The sequence below is a fragment of the Phalacrocorax aristotelis genome, chromosome Z (assembly GCF_949628215.1).
Source record: "Phalacrocorax aristotelis chromosome Z, bGulAri2.1, whole genome shotgun sequence".
Lineage (NCBI taxonomy): Eukaryota > Metazoa > Chordata > Aves > Suliformes > Phalacrocoracidae > Phalacrocorax > Phalacrocorax aristotelis.
In genome coordinates, this window is record NC_134311.1 from 65503792 (window position 1) to 65523718 (window position 19927).

Genomic DNA, 19927 nt, shown 5'->3' on the forward strand with positions numbered 1-19927 from the left:
AAAAATGCTTTTGTCGTCCACCCAGGAAATGTGTGTCCCTCTGTGGGATAAGACCTATCATTTATTATATGGATATGCAACTTCTAGCATACTGTAATGTCTTGGACAATCTTCAAGCAAGAAAGAGATTCTTCCCCTCTACTAAACTGCTTGGTAGTTGATCTGTCATCAACTACCCACAAGAGAGAAGGAGGGTAAAAATAGCCATTCTTCACAACAAATTCCTTTCCAAATCTTTCAGATTCCCTGTCAATGCCTTTTCTGTGCTTCTGTTCTCACAGCTACAGGGGACCTTGGCCAACAGCATGGCAGGCCAGCCGTACAGTGGAAACTCTCTAAAATCTTGAGATTGTCACAGAAAGATGTCAAAACTCACCAACAGAGTTACCCTACTGCAGTGACTAATAACAAGCTGGGATACTGCAATCTGGCCACTACTCTTGCAAAGTCTTGTACACAACTTCAAATTAACATACTGTTAGCCTGATCCAGAAAACACTGATATGAATGGAAACCTTCTCCAGCTGATGTGGCAGACCTTTAGCTCAGGAACTGCAACTAGCCTTGTTTGTGTGAGTAGCGTTTCTCAGAGTGTAGGAACTTAAATAATGAAGGTTATGACAGCAACACTTGCCTGGGACATGTTGGGATATGGCAGCCAGAGTGCTAGAAAGGATTAAGACAGGCTGCCTTTTTTTCTTGAAATATTCTGTTTATTTCTAAGGTTTGCTGACTTTTCATCTACATCAACAAGAAACTTCAAATAAAGACAAACTGTCTGTTTGGTCTTGTCTTCACCATTTAGAAATTTCCCCTCTAAGGTTTTCATGGAAAGAAAATAAAAACCAATCTAACATCTCAAACCCCCAGAATAATCCATAAGCCTAGACATGTCCATTTCTTTTCTTTTTTATTCCCATTAAAATGAACCAAGTATGTTTTTCTAAAGGAAATAGCAGATGAAAAATTTAGCACTGTAAGATGTGGTTCACTGCAACACCTTATTCTTCCATTCCATTCTGACTAATACAAAGACCTCATTTTATGTGACATTAATATTTTCCACAGCCTTGATACTCTAAGACAAAATTACAATGCAATCAGTTCTGTTATCTTTAGCTTCAGTGAAGAAAAACTACAGCATTCTATAAGATTCACAAAACTAATTTTCCTTTTATCAGAGCTAAAAACTATTTTGCCATGGTACAAACAGGAAAGCCAGAGAAAATCTGTTTCTGAATGCATATGTGGTTATGAACAAAAACTAATTCTTTGTAACTGATGGAAAATTTTAAAATCTCAAAAATACAGTAAGAGCAGAAAATAAAGAACTTTCAACGCTTCATCCAAAATTTAATTTCCTGAACTTAGATACCAATTTCTTCATTTTATATAATTGGAACATGTTTACATTTTTTCACTTTTGATTTTTTGGGGGTAAGGCTACTGTACAAATTCATGAATTTCTAGTCCATAAACCAGCAGATATCATAACTGGAGCTTGTTCCTCCTCACAGTGTCGACTAGAATCCACTGTTGGAGGCTTCTGAAAAGTTCTTTTAAGCACAAGTTATTGTACTCGCTGCAGGAATTGTGTGGAAGATAGAAAGAGGAGCTTTCTGTAGCATACATTAGAATGCAGGATGGATCTGATAGCCATAATAGTTATACCTGGCTCTAGTGTTTATGAAGAAAAAAATCGAATCTTTATCAATAACAGATGTAAATTTCATTCCATATTTTTAAGAAAGCCTACTATGCACAAAGGTACAGAACTACAAAGCTGGTAGTAATTTAAACAGAAAGGCAAGATATAATTGAGAAATACAGAAGCAAATTCACTGGTTTATTTCTTAAAATTTTAAACTACATCAGATGAGCAAAAGAGCAAATGAACAAATAAGCAGATGAGCAAAATCTTATTTTGTCAGCTATTTTACTATCCAAAGTGGACACTACATGGGAAAAAAATAATTTGCTGAATACATGCAGTAGCACATTCAGATTCTGGAGATTTGGCTCTTACCTGGGCTACTGGGCTTCTGGATTGCCTTTAGCAAGTTACTTCCATAGCGGTGTACCTCAATTTCATAGTACATAACGTGGATTTCCTCTGAAAAGCATTCTGATATCTCTTATTAATGCTTTCATAGTAAAATTGTATTGTTTTCATATTTTACTGAGATCTTATCCTTTTTGAAGGCAAAATATAGTTTTGGGATGTGGGATATAATTCATCCACAGCACTACCCTTGGGCAAATAATGTTAACCCCGGACTATTTGCAGTATCCAAAATGGGATCTAAGGCAGACTTATGCATCTGATCAACTGAACTTATGGAAAACCTTTGCTCAGAGATTGTTTAAAGTTCATAGGAGCCTCAAGGCTTCAATAAAGGTTCATTGGCACCTACAGATCAACATCTAATGTGTAAAAAAAGCACCTAAAACTGGACAGGACAAGCAACTCTGCACACTATTGCATGACTTTTGCCATGGTGTAAGCACATGTCCTGCTGGAATCCTGAAACTAAATCTGCTTATTTCCATGAGGGATTCAATCCAGTCGGTGTTAACAATCATACCTGTGAGAAGAGAGACTTGAATTTCAGTGCCTACTTGAACTGCTGCTTATTTATTTTGCATTAAGCAGTCATAAAATGCATAAACAGACCATGGAGCAATGACTGGAACCTAGATCCTTATTTTAAGAGGAAAGCTTTAACCCTAGTCCACAGTTGGTGTTTTTCTGGACACAAGTGCATGCAAAGTGGAAAACGATATTAGAATTTAGTATGAAGGAGGGATTATTTCACCTAACACAGCTCAAGCACTTTGTTGGACTGGAGATGCAGACCTAAATCCTCTTCAGGCAGAGGGATTTGAACTGAAAAGTCCTATCACATTAGTAAGAACCTGTGGATGAAAAGCAATCACCACTTGTGCTTTCACCTCTGTTTCAAAGTACTTCATCTGAACAAAGGATATTTACCTGAAGTGTCTATAAATTCAAGGGAGAAGATGGCATCTTCCTCTAGTATGGAAACAGCACCTAGGTCTCCAGCAGAGTGGTAACCAGGTCAGAATGTTTTCTTTGAGGTATACAGGCAACAATCTAGACTGAAAAGGCTGTAGCTTCTTCTAGAGGAACCAAGCATCTGACACTTAGGGACTGTGATGAACATCACAGTGCCAAAATCCTTTATTATGAACAGATTCCCATGGTAGTTATATTGCACAGAAACAGGAACTCACTTGTAGACATGATGACGTCTCCAGACACCCGGCAAGTTTTGGCAGTTCTTACAATGTTTCAGTTCAGATTCCAACTTTGTAACTCATACATTTTCTCCTAAAAATATGTCAGAAGAATGTTTTATATATTTTGTGCTTACCAGTAAGAAATTACATTCTGACAGCCATGTAAAGGCACAATCAGTAACTAAACTGACATGAGTCAAACACTGTCCATGTCTAGTTCAGGTCCTTAGTACCTTAACCCTCTCTCATGTTTATTTCAGCTAATTTCAAGAATGTTGCAAAAAGCTGTGGGTGGAAGGGGTGGGGAGTGAGGGTGTGTGTATACACACACATTTCTGAAGAGGTTGATTCAGTCAGGATTTGTGGCAGTATAAATTACAGCTTCCTGAGTGTTTGTTATTTAATTATTTGTTTGAATGCCAACTATCTGAGGATACGATTCTTGGTACAGTTGCCTGGTTTTCACATCTTTTATCTATACAGAAAATACCACAAAATCTGGCTCAACAAAAGACAAGACTACCTCTAAATGACAGAGTATTTACATCATTTAATTTTTGAGGCAATTAACACGGTTAAATTTTTCACACAATTTAAAACCAGCAGAGGACCTACAAGTAAACAGGCTGCAGAATTGGTTTAGCACCATTTGCAGGACCTGAATTGTTAACCTAGCCTTGGGTAAGAGTGACAAACAACATCAAGACAGAAGAAGTCCTTCTGAGTCAGATAGCTTCTTGTGACTTCTCTTCCCCCTTTCCATGAATGTCGATCATATCAACAGCAAAAGATTCCTTCCTCTAACTCAGCACCAGAGGAGTAAAAGGAACTTCGTCTACTATTCTCTGCTACCACCACCCCCAGCTAAATACCTTGGTGCACCAAACACATGTATACCTAGCTCCTACTTACCACTACCGTAGCAGACCAGCGTCCAAGACAGAGGAACAAGGATAGCTGAAGAGGTCCTCTCTTTCTCAGCTGTGAGGATGCATTCTTCAGCCTAATTGGTTACAAATGTTCACTTAACAAGCAAAGTTATTCGTATGTTACAGTAATGCAATAGTGTCTTGAAGACTTTAAATGTTGTTCACTTGTCTTTCTAAATCAAAATCACCCAGCAATTATTATGGAAAAAAAAACCCAGTACTTAAAGAAAATGTCATTTTCAATCTAGGAGAAATTTGTATCCCAGAATTTAATAGATTGTTAGCATTCTTTTCTTTTTTCTTTTTTTTTCTTTTTCACAAAAAAGCAAAACCTTTATAAGAATCCCTAGCATAGCTTGAAAAAAACAAGAATTAGAAAGAAAAGTAGAAGCTTTTTGCTGCTATACTATTAATTTTTTCACTCAGATGTGATCAAATAACCAACCTGTCTGCCAGGTATTCAGTGCACTGTGTAAAATAAACTGCTATATCAAACTCCTAGTGGATGTGCTCACATGACGCACATATACTGTACTGGAAAAAATATAGGAAAATGAAAAAATCAGCATACACTGAATGAACATTAATTACTGTCTTCCTGTCTACACCAGGAATTTCCAGGGATTTTCTAGAATTGCCACGCCCTGATGTATTTTCTGCAGTTTGGTCAGCACAGCAAAACCACATAGATTCTGTTGAAGTCAGCTGCCCAGAATCAACTGAAATTTGAGTCCTGTTTATTCTCTAAGTTTTACAGAATTAGAGTTTTAGAGAGAGAGGATCCTCATAAAAGAAATGGAAAATAAATTACTGTGAAGGGATGAGAAAGCTTGCTCTGTTCTTGCTTATGCTGTAGTTTCACAGGAGATGTCGCTTAGTAGTACAAGGTTTTGTTAAGCTTTTAATTGAGATCTATTTGTTTTCTTCAAAATCATTAAAACTATAGGAAAAGAATCCAGCAACCATCTAAATTGATCCCTGCACCAGATCAGGTCCACGTAGAACAACCCAACAAATTTCTTTCTAATGTACTTTTGAAACTTCCCATGAAAAAGATCATACAACTTACTGGTTCCTTGTAAAGCTTATCAAAAACACCTAACATTTTGTCCATAATAATGAACTTCTGAGAGAATACGTAATGGATGATTTGGTACCATTCTTTCCAGTTATGAAAATGTTAGTATCTTTCAGACTTCAAAAAGTGCCATGCAAAATTAGTTCTTTATTCTGTCATTTTGGGTAGTTTTTAATCCCTTAAAAAAGTCTTGATATTCTCACTCCTGATACCCAGATTTCTACAAGAATTCCACACCTGAGGAACTTTTTATAAGCCATCTGAAAGTCTGAGTAGGAAAAGCTGAATAAAACTGCCCTAAGAGCACTTAAACATATATGTAGGTTTGAACATATGAGTTGTCATATTGAAATTTATTGGAATATGCAGGTGCCTAAGCACAAGCATAAGAAATTGTCTAAATGGATGGCAAAGGGCTCAAAGTTCTGTAGGCCTAATCCCAGTTTTGCTTGAAGATTGCTAGTAGATTAAAGGGTCTTACTTATGGATAGTGTTTTCTGTGTCATGATTTGATGAGTTGACTTGCATTTATTTCCCTGACAGTAATATCAGGGAAATAATTAATCTCAGTAATTATCTCTTCATAGATATGGCTTGCACATTTGCTCCTGTTGTAGAGGACAATACTTTTTATACATTAGCTAATGTTGATTGATTTGCTTTTGTCAGAAATCCAGGGTGAACATAGTCATTCTTGGTAACTATTCCCAATTCTATTCAGTGTTCAGAAAGGAGATTTACATGTGACAGCCATCCGTCAAAAAACTGGGGAGATGACATCCCAGCCATCATTTCGCTGCAGATGCGCCATGTTGGGAACAGGATAGGCTGTTTTCAGGGTCCACAATACTGTGCATTTCTGAACCGATATTCAAGGGCAAGTTTCAGTTTTGGAGGATGTATGGCTTCTCCCTAGCTCCCATTTTAGGATACCAAGCAATTGCAAGAGAATGGAAGAATATTTCTTCTGAAGGCCACCAGGAACCAACTTGTCTAGTGGAGCTGTGCATAAACTCCCAGTCTTAGACTTCTGGAGGAGCACCTTTTACTGCAAACTGTAGAGAAAAGAGAGCTTTTTTTCTCTCACACCCTCTTCTCAGAGAACTGATTTGTGGTGGCTTATCTGATGATGTCATTTGTTGACAAATTTGAAAGTATGTCCCTAGGGAACCAGGATCAGAAAGACGGTTTGGTAATTAAATTATATGGTCTGAGTTAATGCATTATTTGTAAATGCTTTTTTAAAAATTTTCTGACTAATCGCTATTCAGTAACTATAAATCTAACTAGCTGTCTCTCCTGCCTAGGTTTTTTTTTTTGTAGGGAGGATTTACCTGCCACTTAACTAGCTAGCTGACTAGCTACCTAACTAAATAATATAATTGTTAATTAATTGAAGAGTTTTCTACCTTTTGGTGTATGCCTGACACAAGCACCAACAAGGGAAGCTGACCTGGGGCAAGAGGAAGCAAGGGTCACCACTGTTCTGTCGAGTGATTTGTATAGCAGACTCACAGAAGTTCAGAAGATATTAGAAGCTCTAACACTGAATGCCTCAGAGTTACGCAAATATTGTTACCCCTGCATCATCTGTGGATATTGTAGGTTGGTCTATCTCTTCAACCCTTCCATATGCTCTCCTCTGCTTAGACATTTTGTATTAGTTAAAGCTTTTCCACAGACTACAGTCAACATTTGCCACAACTAAGAAACTTGCTCTTTGTTGTTTGTATTTCTTTCATTCAGATACACAGAAAAGACTCCATTATGATATTCTTTTCCCAGTAATCACATGAATTACGGGGATTGAACTTGGTGATTCAGGGCTGGAAAGAGTATCAGAGGCAAAGCCGCATCACCAGCAGAGTACAAGAGAAAGAAATGGAGGTGTCCCTCCTTTGGCTTCCTCCCTCCATTCTTTGGGTGCAAGAACCTCTTGTATGCTTTTGAAAAGTGCTCAGAATTAGCTTATACCATGTACACAAGCTTCTACTGCTTATTATGATCAGTAAGGTCTCTTGGTTTGGCAGATACCAGCCTGGTTTAGGACGTACATATCCCTGAGCTGCACTGAAAAAAACTACAGCAGTTATTTTTAGTATTTAGAAATATCCAAGGAAGGTATTTCACCAATTATTGCCATGCAAAAAACAATGTGTGTCATTTTCAAAGTTCCTTGCTTTTAACTGCACGTAGGATATATGAAACGTGAGGTCAGGTTTACTGGATCTGGCATTTAGGAGCTAATCATTATCACCAGTAACTGGCAACATGGTTAAAATCTGCAACAATTTGGATCTGTGTGGCCAGTTGTTACCCAGATGCTGTAAAGAAAAATAATCTCTTTAAGCCTCACAGAATGGATGACTGCTTTTCAGAGAGTTGCTTAAATCTTTAACATGCTGTAAACATTTTAAATAATGCTAGAAAGAAGATACCATATTGTTATCCTTTGTCTCTGTGTTTTGATCTTAAGAAAAAGCTAAACAAACTGTTAATAAATATAGAACTAATTAAGCTGCATTTCCAAAACCATAATCAACAGCTGGAGAGTACCCTATAATAGAAGAAAATAATTTTTAAAAGATCACAACCCAGCAATAAGCTGATTTTAAGGGACTCATTCTTTGAAACAGAGCCTAGCACAGCAGTAGAGCCTGGCTGTTCTTTCTGAAATCCAGGACTAAATAATAAGAAGGGTGTATCTAGCTAGGCAATTATATCTGAGCCATGGTGTTCTAACTCATAACATTAAAGGTACTAGTATGCCCTAAGCTATGAAGTGCTTAGGGAAGAATCACGTATATTTGAGCTCACTCCACATTTGGTTTTTGTCTTTACGGTATCTTTGATGAGTCATGTTTGCCACATACATGTGAAAAGGTATGTTCTTAGGAAAGGTGGTGTGCAACACTGCACAGCACTTCTGTGGACACACAGGCGGAGTGTACCCTATAACAGGTAATGTGCTACGTATCTCCTGGATGACAGCATATTTAGGAAGACTGACAGGTGCCCAGCCTGGCTTGCAACAGCTCCGACACTGCCTGCTCAGCAGAAGGCATGGGGAGCTGTCCCTTGCTGCCCGGCCCTGCCCCACACTTCTCTGCTAGCAAAAGGCTTGCTTCCATCACCCTTCCTCACACTGAGAGGTGCTTACTCACAGAAGTAATTCCAGTGACTGCTACAAATTAACTGACAAAGAAGAGGCAATGTGTGAGCTATTAACTAGCTCAGAGGAGCCCAGCTGGCTACGCTGGTTGCCTGTGGTGAGGCAAGCATGTTCAGCTGTTGGGCTGATGTTCCTAGCTGTCAGCTCGGTTTCAAATAGCTCTACAAGCAATGCCTAGAAGTTACTTCTTCGCTCCCTTCCAGTAGCGCTCAAGGAGGATGGAGCCTAGCAGAGCTGTGGAGTTTTGGTTTGGCTTTGTTGCCTTTCCAAAAGGGATTTTGGTCGGATCCAGGAAGAGTACTGGATAGTTAGCACCTTTCGGGGTACACAACCCTGTTCATAAAAAAGCTTCTACAACTTTTTTGGTTTTGTGTCAGTTACATATCACACAAACAGCTTTCCCAGTACATGAATAGATACAATTTGAAGATACAAAGATGACATTTAAGTACCAGATTATCTCTATTTCTGGAAAGTTTCCTTCAGGGAACAGCAGCTTCAGTGTCACAAATGAGCCAACAAGGTTTGGATCCTGGGAATGGTTAGTGAAAATGTTTATAGTATATCTTCAGAAAAAGTTGTAAAATCAGTTAGAATAACCCATATGGGAGAAAAAAAAATCATTACTGCCAGCATTAACCATTACAAGGAAAACTCACAGGTGTATAGGTTTATGGAGAAGGGTATATCAGAATGCACAATGTATTTCCTCAGAGTCTTGCTAGGTTTCTCTGTGGAAAATGCTTAGGTGAGATTAAGTGGGTAAAAAAAGAATCTGGAGAAAGAAAAAGAAATCCTCTAAGAGTAAAGAAACTCCTTGAAAATATTGCCTTTTTAATTATGTTTGTGCCGCAGAGTATGCAAAACTGGCTGCCAGCAGACCATTACTAAACACAGTCAGTGTCCAACCCACGCACATAGCTATTTATGGCGCTGCAGCTCAATGTCTGGGGGTCTGTAGTCTCCTCTAGATGACCTCCATAGAATGCATTTTTTTCACTTGTTTCTTCTTTTTTTAATGGCTGTATTTGTCAAACAAAAGTCATACAGATATTTTCAAATGTCATGCATCTCTTCGTAACTTCTTTGCCAGGCATAGCATAACCATAACCATATTGTATGAGAATAACCATAATTAGCATTTTAAGAAGAATAAACAGTTTTCTTAATTGTCTGCTTGAAGCACAGCATCTAGACAGTTTTGCCAATACATCCATGAGAGAGAAACACATACTACTGATTTAAGTAAGGGTGTAAATCTTCCTGGTCCCACAATTTATACGTCTGTTTACAAGGAGATGACCTGTGCAGTCCTAAGACCTGCCATATTTTACTTTGTTTCTTAAAAGAAAAACATAAAACAGAGTATATTCCAGTTAATCACTACTTACCACCAGTGGCAGTGCTAGCCCAGCCAACTCATTGTTCTTCCACTGAAGAATCACAGAATCCCAGGTTGGAAGGGGCCTCAGGGATCATCTAGTCCAACCTTTCCAGGAAAAGCACAGTCTAGACAAGATGGGCCAGCACCCTGTCTAGCCAAACCTTAAAAGTGTCCAACGTGGCCGAGTCAACCACTTCCCTGGGGAGATTATTCCAATGGTGACTGTTCTCACTGTGAAAAATTTTCCTCTGGTGTCCAACCGGAATCTCCCCAAGAGCAACTTGTGTCCATTCCCCCTTGTCCTCTCCATGGGACTCCTTTTAAAAAGGGAGTCTCTGTCTTCTTTGTAGCTACCCCTTAAGTACTGGTACATGGGGATGAGATCCCCTCTGAGCCTCCTTTTCTCAAGGCTGAACAAACCCAGCTCTCCCAGCCTATCCTCATATGGCAGCTTCCCAGATCATCTTGGTGGCCCTTCTCTGGACCCCTTCCAGCCTGTCCACATCTTTTTTGTATAGAGGGGACCAAAACTGTACACAGTACTCCAGGTATGGCCTGAGAAGCGCTGAGAGCAGGATAATGACTTCTTTATCTCTGCTGGTGATGCCCTTTTTGATGTAGCCCAGCATCCTGTTGGCCTTCTTGGCTGCAGCAGCACACTGTTCACTCATGTTGAGTGTCTTACTCCTCCTGAGGAGGACTAGCCTCAGCCTGGGCAGGGCACCAGGCCATTCTCACTAGTTACTCTGTAGGCTGGGTGGAACCAGCTCTGGCTAAACTACATGTCAGCTATCTCGGACTCATTTTGCACATGTCTGTTGTTATTTCTTACCTAGGAATGCAAATCATTTTGAAATAAAAAAGAAATGTTGAAACAACCATTTTATTAACCTCTGCTAAACTCTGCTTGAGTTCTCCTCCAGTTTTGGATGCTTAGTTGGAAAGGAGTGTGTGCAGAGGAGCTAAGGGGTATGCTCCACACACTACCATATCACACTATGTCTTCTTCCAGCTTCATACACACAGATGAGTTACACTGCCTTCAGTCTTGATCTTTGACAACTTAATGGCTTATTTTATACCTCATTCTATACATAAAATTAGAATAATATTAGTATTTTGACACTTTTTAAATGAGAGGGCGACACATGACAGGGTGAAAATGGAGATGAATATAATGATGGTGATTTTGACAATTTGTCTGAAGAAAACAACTGTAATGATGATTTTTTTTCTCAGGCTTTAAGACATACTTTATTCAGATAAAATGCACTGGCCTTCAGTCACTGTTGTTGGTGGGCATGAACTCCACAGTATAAAGATTTCAGCAAGTAGCACTGCATCTCAAATCAAACAGCTTATCTTGCTGCTGGTTGGTGATTGTGGACACTATGTCCTACTACCTTTTCTTCATAACCAAGATTAATGTTTTAAAACACTGCCAAGTTCTGCAGTGCAGAACTGACATATAGACAGAGGCATCTGAGCTGTCACTGGCATTCAGCATTCCTTGCCTCATTTCTGGCAGAGCCATATCTCTGGCAGTGACGTTCCTAGCTCTCGTCTCACTCAATGAAAACGCTGGCAAATTTCCCAGCACCTTGAATAAGAAACGAATTGGGTCCCGTGACCAGAAGATCTCCCATCATACTGTAAGCAGCATATGTTCATGATTGCTATCCAGCAATCCAAATGGAGGGGCTAGTGACATCTGAGAGCAAGTCGATTTTATTAACACTCAAAGGCATAGACAGGAAGGAAATCATACTAGGCAAAATCTATTTCAACTACCTTAAAATATACCTTCTCCGATGCAAGTAATTTATTTAACAAGGTGGGGGGAACAAACCACAACAGAAGAAACCTCAAAACATCCCTCCCTGCTGATCAAAAGACAAACACATGACATAAGCTAATGCTACAATTTTCAGAAGAATATTTTGTTTAGACTATTTTTCATTAAAATTCACCTGTGCAATTCATTCCCCTGAACAGTCTTTGGAAAGAAAACAGCCTGAACAAGGAAAATATTAAAATGTATTTTCTACTTTTTGCACGGTTTTAGAGAGGATTTCCTTTCTTTATAGATGGGTCCATGTAATCCAGCATTTATAAAACTGCAGTGCAGTAAAATTTTCACAGAATCTTAGAGCAGCAAAAGGCAAAATAGAAACCCTGTTTTAGAAGCAGGAGGTACCATTGCTAGTCTAAAATGAGTACTGAAGGTAGCTGCTTTTCAAGCTTAGCAATGGAACAATTAATAAAGGAACCCATTAAGGTCTGATTGTTGCTGCTAAAAAGGAAGGTTGAATTTCAGTCCTTTGAAGTAACTGAGAATGATTCAGGCCTCATTACAGAGATATAATCTACATTCATACATTTATGTTAGTGATTCAAATCTATTGGGACAGATTGAATTCCATTAAATAGTGCATCTTTCCTGTGGAACTTTTCTCAGGCTTTCTCAGGCTAACCTAAGAGATGACCCAACAATACAAAGTAGTGGGATATTTAGGGATTCAACTGTGCTATAAAAGAAAGGCCTTACAGAAAGTAGAAAAAAGAATGAGATATAATCTAAAAAGTTATGTCAGGTTTTCATTTGGACTCTGTTTTGTAAACGCCCTCCCTGTCATCGCACAGGATAGAAAAGGACTTTATGTGTTGTAGTAGTTTTAAGCACTGCACTGAATATTGCACCTGCCAGAAGCAGATTTAATATGAAATTCCGGATATGTGGGTTTTGTTCTTAACCACAAGATCATACAAACAATATACAGCCAATCACAAGCTAGAAATAAGTCTACGCAGAACTCCTCTTGAGTAAGTTCAAGACAGTACCTATATTTTTAATAAGCAGGGGTTAAATATATCTGTTTGGCCACCAAACTACTATTTTCTCCTGCCACCACAGATCCCAAATAGCCAAATCATTGTATTTTTCAGTATTTGACAGGAAATGGAGAAAAAAATTGAAAGGTTTCTTCAAATGTATAATTTTAAGACATTTTAGTAATTAGTTATGAATTAAGCTGATGGAACCATCAGAACTTTAATTTTAGAAATAATGTGTTGTATCCTTCATGTCCTAGACAGCAAGCAGATATTGACACAGCTTTGTAGACGTACAAGTAAGCTGTCAGGCATTCACCGAAAAGTAGGCTTTTGCTTTTCATTTTGGTTTTACTTCTTTTTTTCATTAGTTGCCACAAAAGGAAAGTCTAAATCAGATTCACAAAAAAGAAAAATCTGAAATGCTTTGCACTAAGTGCAAATACAAGCAGAATAAATACTCTGAAGTACCATAAACAACATCATAAAACATATTGATTCTAACATTAAATGGTTTCATTTTTAAGGCTGTTTAAATGTCACCCCCAGAAGCTGAACGCATAAATTTGGGAGCGGACTCTCTCCAGAATAAACACTATAATTGGAGAAAATAATGTCTAATTTCTGTTGTGAAGTTAATATATTTAACATCCTAATCTAATGAATCAGTCTAATTTTAGAACTATTTGTTCTTTTCTGGATTTTGTGTTGTTTAAATGAAGATTTACTCCAAATGCCAGAAGTTATTGCATAGGCGGTTTTCCATTGCATTCCACTGATTTGCGTTATTAAACTGCCTCTATTTCAAATAAGTCTGGGTTTATGTATTGAGCTACTCACTGTGTTTCTGTACTGCTTCACTTCTCCACTACTCCATTCTCTTAGCAAATGTTCCATCTACCTGCATTCCAAAACAGTTTTTTTACAATAATAAATACTGAACCAAATTTTAATGTCTTGCACACTGCCCATATCTTGTCAGTCCCCAATACCTTATTTTGGTGTTAGAAGATAGTACATCATATGGAAGATGCCTGTTAATTACTGGGAAAGCTGCACTTCAGTAACAGGCAATATGAATCTGTCATAACAGTCAGTATGTGAAATGACAAATCCATTAGGAGAGATGGAATCAAAGGAAAGCCCAACAACTTAAGAACCTCCAGGAAAATAATAGCTTGAAAAATCACTTTAAAATAGCCTTGAAAGTGGAAAATTTGTTTCTTTCTGGAAAAGGAAACTGCATTAGGTTGTTGGTTTTTTTTAAAAAAAAGACAGCGCGATCTTGAAACAGATTTTATGGGGAAACCTTTGCAATCCCAATAAAGCCCCTTTTGCTTTGAAGTCAGACGCGTGATCCAGTAAATGACTCATGTTAGCAATTAGAAAATGGTCATTTAGGGCCCTGATTTCTTTTGAGACAAGGAGGGTGAGGGTGGGGAAAGAGGCACAATAAATCTTGAGAGGCTTAAAAGGAAGAGCAGGCTAAAGTGTGAACTTTTTATTTCAGCAACGGAAGCGAGAAATCAGTGATTCATTAAAGGAGGGAGAAAGACCTCCATGGAAGCTGGCAAAGAAGAAGGAAAAGGAGCTAATTATGTCTCTTCCCTTTTTACTCTCTCTGACCAGCTATAATCTGCTTTTCCAGGGTCTGCCTGTAGTATATACTTCTTTCCAACCTCTCCACCCAACCCCTCCTCCAGCGGGGGGGAGGGGGAGATCTAGCAGGCAACAAGCTCCAGGTGGCTTTCTCAAGCACTTCACTGCCAAAAAAATAAAATAAAAACAAGTTTGGTTTTTGGGTTTGGTTTGTGGTTTTTTTTGGGGGGAGGTGGAGGGGGGGGCGAGTGGGGAGGGAAACCTCCCTAGAGGGGATTGGCTCAGCCTGGAAGACAGGGAAATTAGTAAAGCATGAATCTCCAAGCCATGCTGGTGGCCGGCGCTCAGAGGAGAAGAAGGCTTTAGGAGTAATTAGTAGAGAGCCGAAGGCGGCGGTGGCGGCTGCCGGGAGGAAGCAAGGGCAGCTCCCGAGGCTCCCTCCGCAGCCGGCACCGCTCGCTGCAACTGCACAAGGGTTTCAGATGTCCCACCACTGCTTGACCCCCTGCAAATAAGGGTTGACCACCAGAGGCACATCCCACCTCTGACTTGTAATCGCTGACATTTAGGCTACAGCTTCCAACCTGTTTACAACCAAAGGGGGAGGGAAAGGAAAGGAAAGGAAGGGAAGGGGGGGGGGGGGGGGAGAGACAAGTTGGGATTTCTCTCTCTCTCTTTCTCTGGATTTTTTTCCCCTTAATACTGTCCTGCAGAATTCAAAGCAAAACAAAGAAACTGCCTCCTCTGGGGTTGTCAGTGAGAAAGGACGACTTGTGCAACTGGTTTGGGATTTGCAAAAAGGCAAGGGGGTGGGGATCAGAAGAAGGTGCAAAGCCACAAAGTGTGAGTGTGTGTGTGTGTGTGTAAAGGGGTATGTGTGAAAAATCCCTTCCAGCACCCCTTTCTGTTGGTTATTATTTATTGTTGTTGTTGTTGTTCACTTTGCTGTCATCTATTTTTCAGACCTTTCTGCATCTAAGATGGTGAAGAAAGGAGTGAGGAAGAGAACAAAATAACCACTGGGAAGTCTCAAACCAGGTTGGGGAGTGTGTGTGTATGTGGGGGGGTGGGGTGGGGAAGAGAAAAAGGAAAGAGGATTAACCACAGCAACCCCCCCAAAAAAACCCAACAGCTCTTTTTTCTGAGGGAGGACTCGAAGGATTAAAAGGCAGCAACTTCTGAGGCGATTTGTCCCCTGAGTTATGGATGTTGGTGCACTTACTTCAGGCCAGATCAGAACTCAGAGGGATCTAACCAGAAGCAGCAACCACCGGTGCTCCACTTGCCTTTTACCGGGTTTTACCCTTCCAGTATGTTTCATTTGATAAGACATTTTCCAGCGCCCAGAGTTTCAGTACAATGTGCAAATGGATACTGACAAATGGTGCCTCAGCCTTTTCCCACCTGCCTTGTTGCTGCTTGCTGCTGCTCTTCTTGGTGTCTTCTGTGCCTGTCACCTGCCATGACCTCGGCCAGGACATGCTGTCCCCGGAGGCCACCAACTCTTCTTCATCATCCTCCTCCTTCCCCTCGTCCTTCTCCTCTCCTTCCAGTGCGGGGAGACACGTGCGGAGCTACAATCACCTCCAAGGAGACGTGCGCAAGAGGAAGCTCTACTCCTACAACAAGTACTTTCTCAAGATCGAGAAGAACGGCAAGGTCAGCGGCACCAAGAAGGAGAACTGCCCCTTCAGTAAGTACGGCTCTGCCCCGCGCCGCCGGCCAGCGGCTGCCGCCCCCCCCCCCCCCCCCCCCCGGACCCCGGCCCAGGAGCGCCCGAGCCCCCTCGCCGGGGAAGGAAGGGGACGGGGAAGAGGAAGGGGAAGGTGGCGCCTCGGCGGGCTGGGGGCTCGGGGCACGGGTGGGGTGGGCTCCCTCGGGACGCCGCTCCCCGCCAGCCCCTATCTGCTAATCTCTCCCGTTACATTTGTTTTGCAAATGGCTCCGCCGAGCACAGTTTGTTTCTTTGCCTGGCAGAAGAGCAAAATTAGAAAGATTTGAAAGGATGTGGCGCGGAGTTGGTTGGGGGAGACGACATTGTCTCCCGAATCTGCAAGTCATTATCCCCTGTCATTAAATGCCTTGACGGGAACGCTGTATTGAAACAATGCGTCGATTTCCCCCGCGCGCACGGTCGCACTCCTCGCCCCGAGCCGCACAAGAGCGGTCTGCTCCCTCCTCCCGAGCCCGCGACGCGGGGGTGCTGGTGGTGTTTCCTGGGCGCTGGCGTTTGGCCGGGGTCTGCTGTGGCCGCGGGGGCGCCGGGCGGCGCTGGGAGCCGGTGCGGGGCCGCGCTGGTGCCCGCCGCTCCCGGGCGGCAGCGCCGCTGCACCGCTACTCGCTCCATCGTAAACATCTGGGCTGGGTTCGCACAGACCTCACACGCGTTTCATTGTCATTTTTTTTCCCTAAAAGAAATTATTTCAAAGTAAAAGTCGGACAGCTGTTTCTGTGGTTGAAGTTTCGAGCTTTTCTTCAGTATTAATTAAGCTTTTAATAATAGTGGGCTTCTGGTAATGTATTTTTGTCTGTCAGTGCTAGAGATGTAACCTTTATTCGCTTTTCCTGCCCGTGCAATCTCAAACTGAAGCAACCGTAGTAAATCACAATATATTGCACTGTAACTCTTACGTGACTGCATCTCATTGTAGTAACATGCTGAGAAAGTAAGCTCTGTTATGCAAATGTTGGAGGAAACTCTCTGAGTTGTTTCACTGGTGGAGAAGAACCACTAGTGGAGAGAAACCACTGTTTGGTTCTTGGGTTGTTTTATGTAAATCCAAACAAACAGGGGATAAATATTCTGTTAAATGAAAACAACTTAAAGTGACTTAAGTAGATCCCTTCTCAGCTAATGTGTGAAGTATACAGTACTTCAGCAGGTTGCCATGCTGTACGGTAGATATTACTGTTAATTCAGCTGTATTTCTATTAAATACCCATAGTACAGGCTTACAAATAGGGAGGAGAGTTCTGCTGTATCATGTGTCACTACTTCACTTGTTCTACCTTGCAACTTCATACTTTATCATGCACTTAATGTTTGTAAAAGCTTTAGATGTCAAAGCAGCTGAATCTTACCACCTCCCTTTCTGTATTTCATAGAAAGTAAAATTCTTGAAAAACGTAGCTATGATTAAGCCTTTACCTTGATGAATTTGTGCAGAATAAGGTCCAGGCACTGTATTTCTTGGATTACCTTGGTTTGTGGAGGAGGACAGCATCATTTGCCTAAAACGGGATTTTGAAAGCTTTGTGTGCGTCTCAGAGCACCAGCCATTCTGTGTAGAACACTGCTGCCAAAAAGGCTGTAAGGGGCCCAGTCTGACAGCAGTGTACTCATGAGAAGTAGCTACTCATCTGGGCAGTCCCATGTAGCCAGCAGAACTGTTTGGTGAGTAAAGTTGCACACATGCATGAGTTTCTGCAAGATTATGCCAAGAAAGAGGTAGAATACATTGAAATGCACATATACATCTTTCTGCTCTTTCAGTCTACATGGAAGAATAGATCCCTGCAACTATAGGGTGCGATTCTTTTTTCTTAGTTCTCCAGCCACTGCATCAGAAAGAGAATTAGCGTTCTGGTTGATGTCATGGTTATTGTCATGTCCGCAGAGTATCTACTGAAAGAGAGGAGAATGTAATTTGTTTCATATAAAAGCACAACAATGCCTTTATTATAGAGAGTTGTATCCTGTCCCTCAAGTTTATGTGCAGTGAAGAAAGGACTCCCATCATCTTAAAACTTGCAGCTGACTAGCTGCACTTACATCACAAAGTCAGACCTACTGTACAACATCTTTAAACATGAAACAATTAGGAACTTGTGAGCAGAAGATAAGTCAAACAGTTGTATGTTCTTCAATAGCCATTATCTGCAGTGTGAAATTGTGTTTTCTGTAAAAGTACATAGTCTGGGATTATTTAGGAATATATTTACTGTGCCTGCATTTCAAGGGTGTCTGTGTAGCAAAATGTTGCAAGTGGTTCACAAAAGCTAGGCTTTTTATGACCTCATGTGTGGCTGTGCCATCATAATGCTGCCGTGATCCCCAGGTGGACTGATTCCATGCAAATATAGGGTATCTTTAAGATAGTCTAAAACATTCAATTACATGTGAATAGATTTGTGCCATGCATAAACAGTTAGCCAGACAGCCCACTAAATTGTAGCCTGTTTAACGTTAAAGGCTATTTAACCTCTAATATGAGCTCCTTTTTCAAAACCATGCTTTACTAAATAAGTAATAGTGACTATTCACACACAAGGCTTGGAAATATTCTAATTTGGAAGGTAATTTTCTTTTTCTCATATGTTAATGTTTGAAATCCATTTATGTTGCAGTAAAGCCTTATCTGTAGAGATGTAAGATCATGATATGTTGTGTAATTAAACAGCTTTCATGGCTGGAGGCCAGTTAAGCACTGTCAAGTAAGAAGAACAGTTGGAGAAAGTCAGAATAAACATTCAGAAAACAGAATTTAGCCTCCAGGCTTTAAATGGCTCAAACAGCATTCATAGATTTGCTCTATAAATATTGTGTAAAGTGTGCTAAATTAAAGTTTACTCTGGCAGACGTTTTCCAACTTGATTACTTGGAACTATTCCATCAGCCTTTCTTTACCTATAGGGTAATGGGAACAGAGGTGGCTTCTGACTGCTCTGTCACAAGGCTGGGGTAACTTGCAGCATTTGGCATAGCTGAAGGGTGTCTGCCACTAGACAGGATACTTCTTTGGTTTTGTTTTGCTCTTCCTTAGGTCTGGAAGTTTGTCCTCAAAATGCAACTACCAGCTCGTCTCACGGCACCGCAGCTGTGAAGTCCCTTGCCCCTATCCTTGACAGAGCCATTTGCATGCATGAATAAGGACAGCTGTACTGCTTTTTCGTGACTTAAGTACTTGTCGGGGGAAAAACAAAACTAAAGAGCTTCCAGAGAAGAAGTACAAAAGCTTTCACTATAACTTGAGAGCTGAGATGACCAAGAGAAGCTTAAGCCATATATTAAAACGCAGAGAGAACTGTGTGTGTGCAGATTCTGACTTTACTTGCATGCAGAAAGCTGTCTTGAAGACAGTGAAATTCTTTGGGCTTAATGGATGGCATGCATTGGAATCTATGATATGTGATGGGCTGGTTCAGGAAAACTTGAACATATTTTCGAGTGTTATGCTAGAGTTAATAAGTTAATAGTGCTATGAAGCATATAGACTTCAATTTTACAGGACAGATCATAGTAGCCGAAGAACAATAATAAAATATGTGTTGATTAGCAGCAGCTAACCTGTAGTTCTGCCTGAGCAAGGTTTGCAGGATCAGGCCATTATTTAGGTAAGTGCTAGGCAGCCTGTATCATTGGTGGGAAGAATTGGATATTAGTGGAAAGAATTGCTGGAGCGATTCCTGTGGGCTTCGGACCAAGCAGTGCTATGCAAAAGCTACGGTAGATGGCGGCACAACCACTGTCTGGTATCACCTCTGCTCGAAGTAGGTGGACAAGAAGGGGCTGGATCCTCAGCTGTATGAGCTCATTTAGCTCAAGCAGAGCTAAAAGGGTTTACATCAGCAATGATTCTATTAATCGGCCTTCTGAGCATCCAGAGCGGATTAATCCAAACAGTGCAGAGGCACTGTAGTTGCAGGGTAACAGTGTTCACTGGGGGGGCTAG

The 19927-nt window shown here is 40.7% G+C and overlaps 1 protein-coding gene across 3 annotated transcripts in view; it reads left to right on the forward strand.

Annotated features, from left to right (window-relative positions):
* The first annotated feature begins 14610 nt into the window (after positions 1 to 14610).
* Positions 14611 to 19927, forward strand: part of FGF10 (fibroblast growth factor 10) — a 63290-nt gene continuing 57973 nt past the window's right edge. The window contains exons 1-3 of one of the 3 annotated variants that reach the window (XM_075078968.1): positions 14611 to 14806; positions 15219 to 15293; positions 15388 to 15948. In XM_075078968.1, coding sequence (XP_074935069.1) covers positions 15615 to 15948 — 334 coding nt within the window. In that variant the 5' untranslated portion in view covers positions 14611 to 14806; positions 15219 to 15293; positions 15388 to 15614. Of the gene's footprint in view, positions 14807 to 14908; positions 15294 to 15387; positions 15949 to 19927 lie in introns of those variants that run through there. The other 2 variants (XM_075078969.1, XM_075078967.1) reach the window with 2 other exon arrangements.